The sequence below is a fragment of the Eriocheir sinensis genome, unplaced genomic scaffold (genome assembly GCF_024679095.1).
Source record: "Eriocheir sinensis breed Jianghai 21 unplaced genomic scaffold, ASM2467909v1 Scaffold750, whole genome shotgun sequence".
Classification (NCBI taxonomy): domain Eukaryota; kingdom Metazoa; phylum Arthropoda; class Malacostraca; order Decapoda; family Varunidae; genus Eriocheir; species Eriocheir sinensis.
This window is the reverse complement of record NW_026112110.1, coordinates 16032-30000: the sequence shown is the minus strand read 5'-3', so window position 1 is coordinate 30000 and position 13969 is coordinate 16032. Positions and strand designations below refer to the sequence as shown.

The following is a 13969-nucleotide window of genomic DNA, read 5'->3' as shown; positions in this document are numbered from 1 at the left end:
GCCTTGAAATGGGTGTGCCGGTAGTAGTAGTAGTAGTAGTAGTAGTAGTAGTAGTAGTAGTAGTAGTAGTGGTGATTTTAGTAGTATATAGTAGTAGTAGTAGTAGAAGTAGTAGTAGTAGTAGTAGTAGTAGTAGTAGTAGTAGTAGTAGTAGTAATAATAGTAGTAGTAGTAGTAGTAGTAGTAGTAGTAGTAGTAGTAGTAGTAGTAGTAGTAGTAGTAGTAGTAGTAGTAGTAGTAGTAGTAGTAGTAGTAGTAGTAGTAGTAATAATAATAATAATAATAATAATAATAATAATAATAATAATAATAATAATAATAATAATAATAATAATAATAGTAGTAGTAGTAGTAGTAGTAGTAGTAGTAGTAGTAGTAGTAGTAGTAGTAATAATAATAATAATAATAATAATAATAATAATAATAATAATAATAATAATAATAATAATAATAATAACAATAACAATAACAACAACAACAACAACAAACTAATTCTAAGCCTTACCTCTCCCCGCCACGTCGCTGTCACTCCTCCCGCTCATCATCCCCGACACTTACACACTTATAAACGTCCTCCAGGCACTTACAAATCACTTAAAACAACTGAGAGAAAATATAAGTGATGACGGGGTAACGGAGGAGAAACTACGCACACCCTTCCCCTCCGACGGCCCGTTTGTTACTGGCTCGCTGTTGCCCTGACGACCAGCCTAAACATATGTGGAAAGGTTCGTTATTTTCTTTTTTTTTCTTTTAATGGTGTTTTATTTAAGTTTTAAGGCGATTATTATTTTTATTTATGTTTTTACAAGTTTTCTCCTTCTGTTTATTAATTTTCTCTATTTTTTCTTTCTTCTATATTTCGTTTTCCTATAGTTTTCCTTTCTTCGCTTTCCCATTTTTCATTTTCTTCTTTTTCTCCACTTTTTTTTCACTATTATCTCTCTCTCTCTCTCTCTCTCTCTCTCTCTCTCTCTCTCTCTCTAGTTTTCCTTTCTCTTTTTTCTCCAATTTTCTTTCACTATTCTCTCTCTCTCTCTCTCTCTCTCTCTCTCTCTCTCTCTCTCTCTCTCTCTCTCTTTTCCTTATTTTCTTCCTTTTCTTTTGTTTTTTCGTTTTCTTTTCATTTTCGTTTTCATTATTTCATGATTTTCACGTTTGTTTGTCTGTATGTTTGTTAATTCTTCCCCCTGAGGCTTTCAACTTTTTTTTTTTCGTTTTCTTTTAACGTGAAAATAAAAATAAATAAAAAAAGTTGGGATGCGCGTTGCGTCGGCGTCCATCTCCGCATCCTTTACGCGGCACTTCGCTCCCCTTCTCACACCTTTTAAACCTTTTATCTACTTTATTCTTGGTTATATTTGGGACTTAACTGCCTCTATGGGTTGTTCAGAGTAGCAAAATCTTCTGTGCAGGCACTAAATCCATATTCTAAGACGATTTCACTATTCACAACTATTTAAACTATTTTCAAAGTTCACCAGGCTCATAACACTACCCATGGACACACTAACACAACCTCCACCAAAGCCTTGTCAAACTATCACCAGGCTCATAACACTACCCATGGACACACTAACACAACCTCCACCAAAGCCTTGTCAAACTATCACCAGGCTCATAACACTACCCATGGACACACTAACACAACCTCCACCAAAGCCTTGTCAAACTATCACCAGGCTCATAACACTACCCATGGACACACTAACACAACCTCCACCAAAGCCTTGTCAAACTATCACCAGGCTTATAACACTACCCATGGACACACTAACACAACCTCCACCAAAGCCTTGTCAAACTATCACCAGGCTCATAACACTACCCATGGACATACTAACACAACCTCCACCAAAGCCTTGTCAAACTATCACCAGGCTCATAACACTACCCATGGACACACTAACACAACCTCCACCAAAGCCTTGTCAAACTATCACCAGGCTCATAACACTACCCATGGACACACTAACACAACCTCCACCAAAGCCTTGTCAAACTATCACCAGGCTCATAACACTACCCATGGACACACTAACAACCTCCACCAAAACCTTGTCAAACTATCACCAGGCTCATAACACTACCCATGGACACACTAACACAACCTCCACCAAAGCCTTGTCAAACTATCACCAGGCTCATAACACTACCCATGGACACACTAACACAACCTCCACCAAAGCCTTGTCAAACTATCACCAGGCTCATAACACTACCCATGGACACACTAACACAACCTCCACCAAAGCCTTGTCAAACTATCACCAGGCTCATAACACTACCCATGGACACACTAACACAACCTCCACCAAAGCCTTGTCAAACTATCACCAGGCTTATAACACTACCCACATCTTTTACAATAGTTTTTCTTCCAATCTATTTCAAAACTATGTGTGCTCGTAAAGGAAGAGAAACAAGATATATGATAAATACACTTTTTATCTCTGTATATTTAACTAGAGATCATAAAACAGTACGTTGTAACATGTTGAAAACAATGATTTGGCTTCGTTTCTATAAGCTTTTCAATACTGATACAACTATGCAAACAACTCTGCAAATGGAGAAACTATGTTAATACCTTATATACATCTCACTAATCACTTCTTCCATGTAATTATTTTCCTCACTAGCAGAAAAAGTAACTTGGAAAGAAAGTCATTGGTTTGGGTTAATTTTCTCTACTGGTAACACTGCAATTTCTTCCTCACAAACAGAAAAAGTAAGTTGGAAAAAAAGTCACTGGTCAGGGTTAAATTTTCATACTGGTAACACTGCAACTTCTTCCTCACAAACAGAAAAAGTAAGTTGGAAAAAAAGTCACTAGTCTGTGTTAAATTTTCATACTGGCAACACTGCAACTTCTCCTCACAAACAGAAAAAGTAAGTTGGAAAAAAAGTCACTAATCAGGGTTAAATTTCATACTGGCAACACTGCAACTTCTTCCTTACAGACAGAAAAAGTTAATTGGAAAAAAAGTCACTAGTCTGGGTTAAATTTTCATACTGGTAACACTGCAATTTCTTCCTTACAGACAGAAAAAGTTAGTTGGAAAAAAAGTCACTAATCAGTCAAATTTCTATACTGGTAACACTGCAACTTCTTCCTCACAAACAGAAAAAATGAGTTGGAAAAAAAGTCACTAGTCTGCGTTAAATTTTCATACTGGAAACACTGCAATTTCTTCCTTACAGACAGAAAAAGAGAGTTGGAAAAAAAGTCACTAGTCTGGGTTAAATTTTCATACTGGTAACACTGCAACTTCTTCCTTACAGACAGAAAAAGTTAGTTGGAAAAAAAGTCACTGGTCAGGGTCAAATTTCTATACTGGTAACACTGCAACTTCTTCCTTACAGACAGAAAAAGTAAGTTGGAAAAAAAGTCACTAGTCTGGGTTAAATTTTCATACTGGTAACACTGCAACTTCTTCCTTACAGACAGAAAAAGTAAGTTGGAAAAAAAGTCACTAGTCTGCGTTAAATTTTCATACTGGTAACACTGCAACTTCTTCCTCACAAACAGAAAAAGTAAGTTGGAAAAAAAGTCACTAGTCTGGGTTAAATTTTCATACTGGTAACACTGCAACTTCTTCCTTACAGACAGAAAAAGTAAGTTGGAAAAAAAGTCACTAGTCTGGGTTAAATTTTCATACTGGTAACACTGCAATTTCTTCCCTACAAACAGAAAAATGAGTTGGAAAAAGAGTCACTGGTCAGTGTCAAATTTCTATACTGGTAACAATGCAACTTCTTCCTTACAGACAGAAAAAGTTAGTTGGAAAAAAAGTCACTAGTCTGCGTTAAATTTCTATACTGGTAACACTGCAAATTCTTCCTTAGACAGAAAAAGTTAGTTGGAAAAAAAGTCACTAGTCAGGGTCAAATTTTCATACTGGTAACACTGCAACTTCTTCCTCACAAACAGAAAAAGTAAGTTGGAAAAAAAGTCACGGGTCAGGGTCAAATTTCTATACTGGTAACACTGCAACTTCTTCCTTACAAACAGAAAAAGTAAGTTGGAAAAAAAGTCACTGGTCAGGGTCAAATTTCTATACTGGTAACACTGCAACTTCTTCCTTACAAACAGAAAAAGTAAGTTGGAAAAAAAGTCACGGGTCAGGGTCAAATTTCTATACTGGTAACACTGCAACTTGGTGTGTAGTGAGGTAGATGGTGTGTGTATTACCAATGGGAGATTTTGTAAACATAGTATTTTATTAAGTTCCGAGGAGAGTTTAGCATTTTATTTTACTTTAGGGACGGAGTTGATTGTTATAAATAAAAATAAAGGTATCCATGTTTCTACTAGTAAAGGCGTCTCCTCCTCCTCCTCCTCCTCCTCCTCCTCCTTCCGTATTTCTCTATCCTGATTTTCTTTATTTATTTTATGTTCTGTTTTCATTTCATTATTCCTTCCAATCTTTTATTTTTTCCTTTTTTACAGCAAGTTTTCCACCTACATATGCCAGGCACTTCTGTGTGTGTGTGTTTGTGTGTGTGTGTGTGTGTGTGTGTGTGTGTGTGTGTGTTAAAAACTACGGCATCTCGTTTGGCGATAAGCGGAACGTGACTTACGAGCTATTCACAAACTTACGAACACACTTTGCGACATGGAGCCCTCACATGAATAATCAGAGAAATCGATACACAACCAATTTTCCAATCAATAATAATAATAATAATAATAGTACATACATAACTAATAAAATACAGTATTACCAACATCGTGACAAAGGGCAATTTCCATCCTTACACTCCTGCCTTCAGCCGGGATTCGGTATTCAGTGAAGGACCTTTTTCGAAGTACCACCAGGGTCACAAAACTACCCCCAGAAATGCCTCCCAAAACTCCTACGTAAGCCTTGGAGTTGAAAGCCTGGAGTCAGCATTCTTACACATCCTTCTCCTGCATCAGTCATTTCTAAGGGCCAAAACAGAGGTGAAACACATTCCCACGAGCATTTCTTTACATCCACAGTGCAGGAACTTTGCCAAACTACCACCAGGGTCACAAAACTACCCCTGGAAATGCCCCAAAACTCCTATGAAATTCTTAGAGTTGAAAGCTTTTGTCGAACTACCACCAGGGTCACAAAACTACCCCTGGAAATGCTCCAAAACTCCTATGAAAGCCTTAGAGTCGAAAGCTTTTGTCGAACTACCACCAGGGTCACAAAACTACCCCCGGAAATGTGCCCCAAAACTCCTATGAAATCCTTAGTCGAAAGCTTTTGTCGAACTACCACCAGGGTCACAATACTACCCCTGGAAATGCTACAAAACCCTTAGAGTCGAAAGCTTTTGTCGAACTACCACCAGGGTCACAAAACTACCCCCTGGAAATGCCTCCCACAACTCCTACGAAAGCCCTGTCGAATACATGTGCCATAATGTTTACGAATGACTACGTTGGCACAGAAGCCCTGCCACTCTCTTCCAAAGCTTAGGGACCCAGGTTGGAGCCCCACTCACTAACACAAGCTCCTAGTATTCCGTCAACGCTGAGTGGCCTAAGACTAGTACCCACATGCAGTCCTGATGAGAGACCGCCTATCGACCCGGACTCCATAGCTCCTGGGGGTAGTGTGAGCTAAGCAAGATGGCACCACTGTAAACACTTCCCTGTGACACTAACAGCCTGGGGTGGACCAACAGGAACAGCCAAAAAAGCCTACTGGTACTATAGGCGAAACGAAATCGGATAAACAAAAAAAATACACATACAGAAATTGGATACAGTCTTAATCAAACGCACCACACACACACACACACACACACACACACACACACACACACACACACTATTTACTTCAGCGGACGTCTAGGTTTGCCTTTCACAAGCTCCCGTTTATCATTAACATCTATATTTTCCTCCTCACTTTCCTCCTCTTCCTCCGACTCTTCTTCCTCCTCCTCCTCCTCCTCCTCCTCTTCAGATTCTTCCTCCTGTGCTTGTGTGGTTCGCTTCACTAACACAAGGTCATCCTCCATCTCCTCCTCCTCCTCTTCCTCCTCCTCAGACTCCTCCTTCACGCCTTTCAGCTGCTCCTTCTTCTCCGTCTCTTCCCTTTCCTCCTCCTTCACCTCTCCGTTCTTATCTCCTCCCCTGCCAGCTGACCCTACCCCTGTCACGGCACCCTTCACCCCTGGCAGGACACTCACGCCCTTCTCTGCCTCTTTCTGAACCTCTGTGGCTTTTTCCTTTAATGTTTCTTTCGGTATTTCAAACTTGGCAGTAACTTGTGGCTTTACGATTTCCTCTCTTGTCTGTTGAACTCCTGCGAGGTTACCGAGCCCTTTCTCTGTCTCCTGCGTTTCTTTGGGCATTTTAATCTCGCTGGTGACTTGTGGCTTTACGATTTCCTCTCTCGTCTGTTCAACTCCTGCGACGTTACCGAGCCCCTTCTCTGTCTCCCGCGTTTCTTTGGGTATTTCAATCTTGGGTGCAGCTTGTGGAGTTCCGACTTGTTCCGTGGCATTCTTGAACCCTGTGGTCATTTCCGGGGCTTTTTCTGTGGATTTTAACCCTGTATTTGTAGTCTTGGATTCCCCTAGTTTCCCCGAGCTCTCTGTCTTGGCCCCAGAGAATGCCTCAAACCCTATTAAGCTGTCCACCTTTTCTTTTGTTTCTGTCGGGTTTTCTGTCGCTTCCAACCCTGTACTAATGGTCTTAGATTCCCCTGCGTTCAATGAATCCTCTGTTGACATACCAGCTCCTGCCATGGCCTCAGAGGCTGCCTCGAAGCCTATCAAATTCTCCACTTTTTCAGCCGCTTTTTCTGTCTCTTCTAACCCTGTTGTAATGCTCTTAGATTCCCCTGCCGTTCCCAAGCTCTCTGTCACCTCACCAACCCCTGCCATGGCCTCAGAAGCTGCCTCAAACCCAATCAAATCCTCCACTTTCATATCATTCCTCTCCTCCTTCTCCTCCTCCTTCTCCACCCTGCTCCTCCCTGCGACACCCACCTCGGCCCTCCCTGCCTCCCCTACCATCGCCAGGGACACCTCCCAGAGACGTTCAGCTGTGGCAGGGTCCTGGGCCACCTCGGTAACAGGGCACGGTTTGCAGTTGGCTACCATTGTCCATTCCTTGTTGTCGAGTTCTTCCGAGACGGCGCAGTAGATGGTTGATTGAGCGCCCTGGTGGTGGATGAAGGAGTGGGTGGTTAGAGGGGGTTGTGGTGGATGGGGGAGTGTAGGGGGGGGGGAGTGTGTGGTTGAGTATCCCAAAAAAAATAAAAAAAATAAAAATAAATACTAAAAACAGAAAAACAAGGAAAATAAGAAAGGTTGAGCATTGTAGAAAAATATAAAAAAAACTCATTTGTGTGTGTGTGTGTGTGTGTGTGTGTGTGTGTGTGTGTGTGTGTGTGTGTGTGTGTGTGTGTGTGTGTGTGTGTGTGTGTGTGTGTGTGTGTGTGTGTGTGTGTGTGTGTGTGTGTTTGTGTGTGTGTGTGTGTGTGTGTGTGTGTGTGTGTGTGTGTGTGTGTGTGTGTGTGTGTGTCGGATGTTACTGAAGATACAGAACAGTTATGGTCTCAAATTATATTGTACACCGTAAAGAAAAAGAAGAAGAAAAAGAGGAAGAAGAAGAAGAAGAAGGAAGAAGAAGAAGAAGAAGAAGAAGAAGAAGAAGAAAAAGAAGAAGAGGAAGAAGAAAAAGACCAAAACACAACACGGAAAAAAAACAAGAAACAAGAAAGAAAAAGACAAAAAAATAAGACAAACACCACCACAACCACCACCACCACCACCACCACAACAACAACAACAACAACAACAGAGTAAAATACCAACCTGCCGAGCGCTGCGCATCAAGAACAGCATAAACGGAGCAAACAGAACCTTCAGCAGGAACGCATACTTGGGGGCTGAGTAGCGGGACAAATTCGTCAACACAAAACCCGGGCACAGGGCGAAGGCTCGGACGTGTGTTCCTGCGACAAGAGAGAGAATGGGGTGTATTTTAATCAGTGTTTTTCTCAGATTTAATTAATTGGGTTGTTTTTTCTTAACCCGGTTGCAGCGACAGGTCAAATTTGTGGCTTCACCGTGTAGCAGCGACGGGCCAAATTTGTGGCTTCACCGTGTAGCAGCGACGGGCCATATTTGTGGCTTCACCATGTAGCAGTGACGGGCCAAATTTGTGGCTTCACCATGTAGCAGTGACGGGCCAAATTTGTGGCTTCACCGTGTAGCAGCGACGGGCCAAATTTGTGGCTTCACCGTGTAGCAGCGACAGGCCAAATTTGTGGCTTCACCGTGTAGCAGCGACAGGCCAAATTTGTGGCTTCACCGTGTAGCAGCGACGGGCCAAATTTGTGGCTTCACCGTGTAGCAGTGACGGGCCAAATTTGTGGCTTCACCGTGTAGCAGCGACGGGCCAAATTTGTGGCTTCACCGTGTAGCAGCGACAGGCCAAATTTGTGGCTTCACCGTGTAGCAGCGACGGGCCAAATTTGTGGCTTCACCGTGTAGCAGTGACGGGCCAAATTTGTGCCGTGATATTTACCCCCAAACATAGATGATGCATAATCTGATCACAAATGCTTTGATATATATTATGAAATGGTTTGTGTGAGGAGTGATTTTTCCTCATTTTTCTCGCTTGGAGGGACCATTAAGAAACATGATCCCCGCTGCTACTGGGTTAACCCCTTGACCTCACCAAGCTACAGGAATGGAACGAAAAGTGGCTGCTGCAATTCAATGAAGAAAAATTTAAAGTCCTGCACCTTGGGAGAGAGAACGGGGCATATTTTTATCAGTGTTTTTGTCGGAATCCATTGTTTTTGTTTTCTTTAGTTAACCCTTAGAGAGTGCCAGTATTTGAAGAGTGGGTACACGTAAAAAGCACACAGGATAGGACTACAACAAGGCAAGCGCAACACGGGGTCCACAGCGCCCCCAAAAAATAATAATAATAATAGCGGAAATAAACCACCATTAGGATCAAAACTATAGAATCACACCCACCTGCCGTCCGCCGCGCCAGCTCCTGACTATGCATAATGTTGGCGAGCTTTGAGATGCTATAGAGTGCGTTTCTTTGCGAGCGGTCCCAGCCCTTCTCGCCCTCCAGGTTGTCGAAATCGATCTTTGCCGACTTGTAGAGAGATGATGAGACTGTGACAATCCTGTGTGAACGAGGGGGAGAAGGAGGTAGTGGTAGTTAGTAGTAGTAGTAGTAGTAGTAGTAGTAGTTGTAGTAGTAGTTGTAGTAGTAGTAGTAGTAGTTGTAGTAGTAGTAGTAGTAGAAGTGGTGGTGGTGGTAGTTATGATTGTGGTAGTGGTTGTGATTGTGGTGGTTGTGATTGTGGTTGTAGTGGTGTGGATTGTGGTTGCTGTCATAGTGTTGGTATATTATTAGTAGAAGGAAAATATTGTGCACCTTAAAAACAACAAATAAAGAAAAAAAACACCAAAATAAAAAGAAAACAAGGAAAAAAAGGAAAATAAGAAAAGTTGAGCATCCAAAAAGAAAAGGAAATGAAAAAAGGAAAAGAAAAAAATAACTACCAAAAACAAAAAGGAAAAAGAAAAGGAAAAAAGTTAACTACCAAAAAAAAGAAGACAAAAAACTTAGAAAAAAGAAAAAATAACTATCAAAAGGAAGACAAAAAAATAAATAAATAAATAAATAAAATAAAATATAAATCAAAACTCTACCTTGACCCCGGGGTAGTCTGGAGGCGAGGGAGAAGGAGCTGCGTCAGGAGGAAATGCCCGAGGTGGTTGACCCCAAAGTGTATCTCAACCCCGTCCTTGGTCTTGGCGCGGTCATCCGGCGGCACAAACACACCGGCGTTGTTGACCAGCACGTCCAGCCGATCGAACTTGCTCAGCAGCGACGCGGAGAAACTGCGGACCGAGGCGAGATCTCCGAGGTCCACCTCCATTACGATCTATGGAGGTGGAAGAGGAGAGGGGGGAGGGGGGTAGTTAGTTTAGTGGGGTACAGTAGAAGGTTGTTTTAGCACACACACACACACACACACACACACAATGAGGAGTTACTGCTAAGAGAAGGAAGAAACGTCACCAACACACGAGGACACAGTAAAAAATTGAGGAAAGGAAGATACTTGAGAGACATAAAGAAATATAGCTTCCCACAAAGAAACATAGAGGTTTGGAACAGACTAAGTGAGGATGTAGTATCGGCAAAGTGTGTCCATAAGTTTAAGGAAAAGCTGGACAAATACAGATATGGAGATGGGACCACATGAGCTTAAAACTACAACTAGGTAAATACACACACAAATAAATAAATAAATAAATAAATAAAATAAAGTTGCACAGTCCGAAATCGATAAAATCTCAATGAAATAACACCCTAACACACAGCATCTCTCTCTCTCTCTCTCTCTCTCTCTCTCTCTCTCACACACACACACCATCTCCCCGTCCCCAGTGGTGGTGCGAATGTCCTTGACGGCCTCCAGCGCAGCATCCTTATTCCGGCACGCAAGCACCACCAATGCCCCTCGGCCCACCAGGTCCCTCGCCGCCTCCTTGCCGATGCCCGAATTGGCGCCCGTCACCACCACCACCTGCAGGAGGGACGACGCTAGGGATAGTTGGGAGCATATGCTATAGTGGAAAATACATTGAAATACACAAAATCCATTAATCCTTCATTCTTAAGACAAACCCAATGATAATAAAGAAAATAAACATGAAATAAAGCATAACCGATTCTTCCTTATCCATTTCCAAGACAATCAAAGAAAATTAACATGATATAAGGCCTTGACAACATGTAACTAGGGGAATATGACATGAAATCAAGAAAATCCATTATTCCTTCATTCTAAAGACAAACCCAACAATAATAAAGAAAATTAACATGAAATAAACAACAATAATTCTTCCTAATGCATTTCCAAGACAAGTAAAGAAAGATAACAAGATATAAGCCTTAGCAACACATAACAAGGGGGAATATGACATGAAATCAAGAAAATCCATTATTCCTTCATTCTCAAGACAAACCAAACAAAAATAACAGATAATATTTAGGAAAGCTTATCCACCTCTGGCAAAGTTAATACTCACATCATGTATTTCTTTTTGGTCCCTGAATGCCGTGTAGTGACAATTGACTTCCGGAAAGGAGAAAAAATCCAATTCAGGGACTATTTATTGCTGAAAATAGGGGATAATAATTCATGAAAGCGTCGCCTCCTCTGGCGGCGGCCACCATGGCAACGGTGCCGCTGGTGTTATGAGAAATACCTCCTCGCAGAAATAAGTTGCATATACATGAGGGGTGGCCAAGGGGGGCGAAGTTCCCTGTTAGCTGTTAGGTCGTAAAGTTCGGCTGGAAAAGTTTAAATATGCTCCCCCACCCTAAACCCTCTGTGAGCTATTTTGCGGCTGTGGCTAAAATGAGGTACAAAATCGTGCAGTTCACTAAATCTATCACCAGAAAAACATGAACCAAGTCAGAAAATCGTTGGTTGGGTGAAACGGTAAATTGTCCACAAATAGTCTCTGAATTGGATTTTTTCTCATTTCCGGAAGTCACTTGTCACTACACAGCATTCAGGGACCAAAAGGAAATACATGATGTGAGTATTAACTTTGCCAGAGGTGGATAAGCTTTCATAAATATTATCCAGAGAAACATAAAATAAAGCAAAACCGATTCTTCCTTATCCATTTCCAAGACAAGTAAAGAAAATTAACATGATATAATATGACCTGAAATTAAGAAAATCCATTATTCCTTCATTTTAAAGACAAACCCAACAAAAATAACGATAACAAACATGAAGTAAAGCAAAATCCATTCTTCCTTATCCATTTCCAAGACAAGTAAAGAAAATTAACATGATATAATATGACCTGAAATTAAGAAAATCCATCATTCCTTCATTCTCAAGACAAACCCAACAAAAATAAAGCAAAATCCATTCTTTCTTATCCATTTCCAAGACAAGTAAAGAAAATTAACATGATATAATATGACATGAAATAAAGAAAATCCATCATTCCTTCATTCTCAAGACAAACCCAACAAAAATAACGATAACAAACATGAAGTAAAGCAAAATCCATTCTTCCTTATCCATTTCCAAGACAAGTAAAGAAAATTAACATGATATAATATGACCTGAAATAAAGAAAATCCATCATTCCTTCATTCTCAAGACAAACCCAATGAAAATAAAGCAAAATCCATTTCCAAGACAAGTAAAAAAAATTAACATGATGTAATATGACCTGAAATTAAGAAAATCCATCATTCCTTCATTTTAAAGACAAACCCAACAAAAATAAAGCAAAATCCATTCTTCCTTATCCATTTCCAAGACAAGTAAAGAAAATTAACATGATGTAATATGACATGAAATTAAGAAAATCCATCATTCCTTCATTTTAAAGACAAACCCAACAAGAATAACGATAACAAACGTAAAATAAAGCAAAACCGATTCTTCCTTATCCACTTCCAAGACAAATAAAGAAAATTAACATGATGTAATATGACCTGAAATAAAGAAAATCCATCATTCCTTCATTTTAAAGACAAACCCAACAAAAATAACGATAACAAACATGAAGTAAAGCAAAATCCATTCTTCCTTATCCATATCCAAGACAAATAGACAAAAAAACACGAAATAAGCAAAATCCATTCTTCCTCATCCATTTCAAAGACAAATAAAGACAAAAAACACGAAATAAGCAAAATCCATTCTTCCTTATCCATTTCCAAGACAAATAAAGACAAAAAACATGAAGTAAAGCAAAATCCATTCTTCCTTATCCATATCCAAGACAAATAAAGACAAAAAACACGAAATAAGCAAAATCCATTCTTCCTTATCCATTTCCAAGACAAATAAAGACAAAAAACACGAAGTAAAGCAAACCAAATCTTTATCCTCCATTCCCAAGACGAACCCCACCCTAGGCAGCCACAGGGGTCCCTAGGGTTCAGGGGCCCCGGGGACACACCAAAAGGACCATGACATCACGTAATAAAGGGAAAAAGGGCATAAAATAAGGGACAGTCCACCCCCGGCCATTGCTTCCCCGCCCTTACCTTGCCGTCCAGCCTCCTCTTGCTCTTACACCACCCCCATTGCCTCTCCCTGTACTTCCTGATGAGGTAAACGCCCACGGCCACGCCCACGGCCACGCCCAGGACCCCCATCACGCCCGCCAAGTAGAAGACCCAGGGTTCGACTCCCACCCGGCGCCCAACAGCTGGCATGAGTCCAACGTTGCCAGATGCTCCTCCTCAGGGTCTTATATTTTACCGAATTTTCAACCCTTAAACTCTCTCCTCCACCCCATTAGCTGGTTTTTAATAGAGTTAGCATTAATATCGTTAATTATTCGTGTCTTCTGGTAATAGTTATGGATCAGAAACCGGTAAATACGATGATTTGATGGTCGCCTTCAGGGTCTTATATATAACGAATTTCAACCCTTAAACTGCCTCCTCCACCCCATTAACTGTTTTTATATAGAGTTATCGTTAAAATAGTTAATTAATAGTGTTTCTTGGTGATATTTAAGGCTCAAAAATCGGTAAAAATGATGATCTGAGGAAGATGATTTGGCAACACTGCATGTGTCCCGCTATGAGGTCCCGCCCGGTGTTGCGAGAAATACCTCCCAGCGGAAATACGTCGCTCTCATGTCCATTACACAGGAAAACACATTAAATTGTCTTATTTTCCCCATTTGTTATCTTTGTTATGATGAATATATTCCCCTAAGAGAACAACACACCAGACTACCAGACCATATAAGCAGGAATTGAGTGAACATTAACGTGGGGTAATTCTCTCTGAAAAATCTCCCCTGTGCGTTTGTTTTAAGGCCTTCTCTTGATTAAAAGTGTTTCTCTGATGTTTGTGCCGTGTATTGAAGCTAAAACAGGACACGTAAACGACAGCGATGAGTGAAGTATAGAAAAAGTAAAGAAGTTGGACCTCTCCCT

At 40.8% G+C, this 13969-nt stretch overlaps 1 protein-coding gene and 1 long non-coding RNA gene across 2 annotated transcripts; both read right to left on the bottom strand.

The window, feature by feature from the left end:
- Positions 1–1479: 1479 nt before the first annotated feature.
- Positions 1480–2348, bottom strand: LOC126994227 (uncharacterized). The gene is made up of 3 exons (XR_007748900.1): positions 2058–2348; positions 1784–1993; positions 1480–1717 (listed from the first exon to the last, which is right to left on the bottom strand). It is a non-coding gene; the product is annotated as an uncharacterized LOC126994227 (long non-coding RNA).
- Positions 2349–3741: 1393 nt separating this feature from the next.
- On the bottom strand, positions 3742–13238 carry LOC126994225 (uncharacterized). The gene is made up of 6 exons (XM_050853510.1): positions 13064–13238; positions 10407–10562; positions 9679–9914; positions 8986–9146; positions 7807–7946; positions 3742–7149 (listed from the first exon to the last, which is right to left on the bottom strand). The coding sequence occupies exons 1-6, from the start codon at positions 13232–13234 to the stop codon at positions 5815–5817; spliced, it is 2199 nt and encodes a 732-aa protein (XP_050709467.1). The 5' UTR covers positions 13235–13238; the 3' UTR covers positions 3742–5814.
- Positions 13239–13969: the final 731 nt, after the last annotated feature.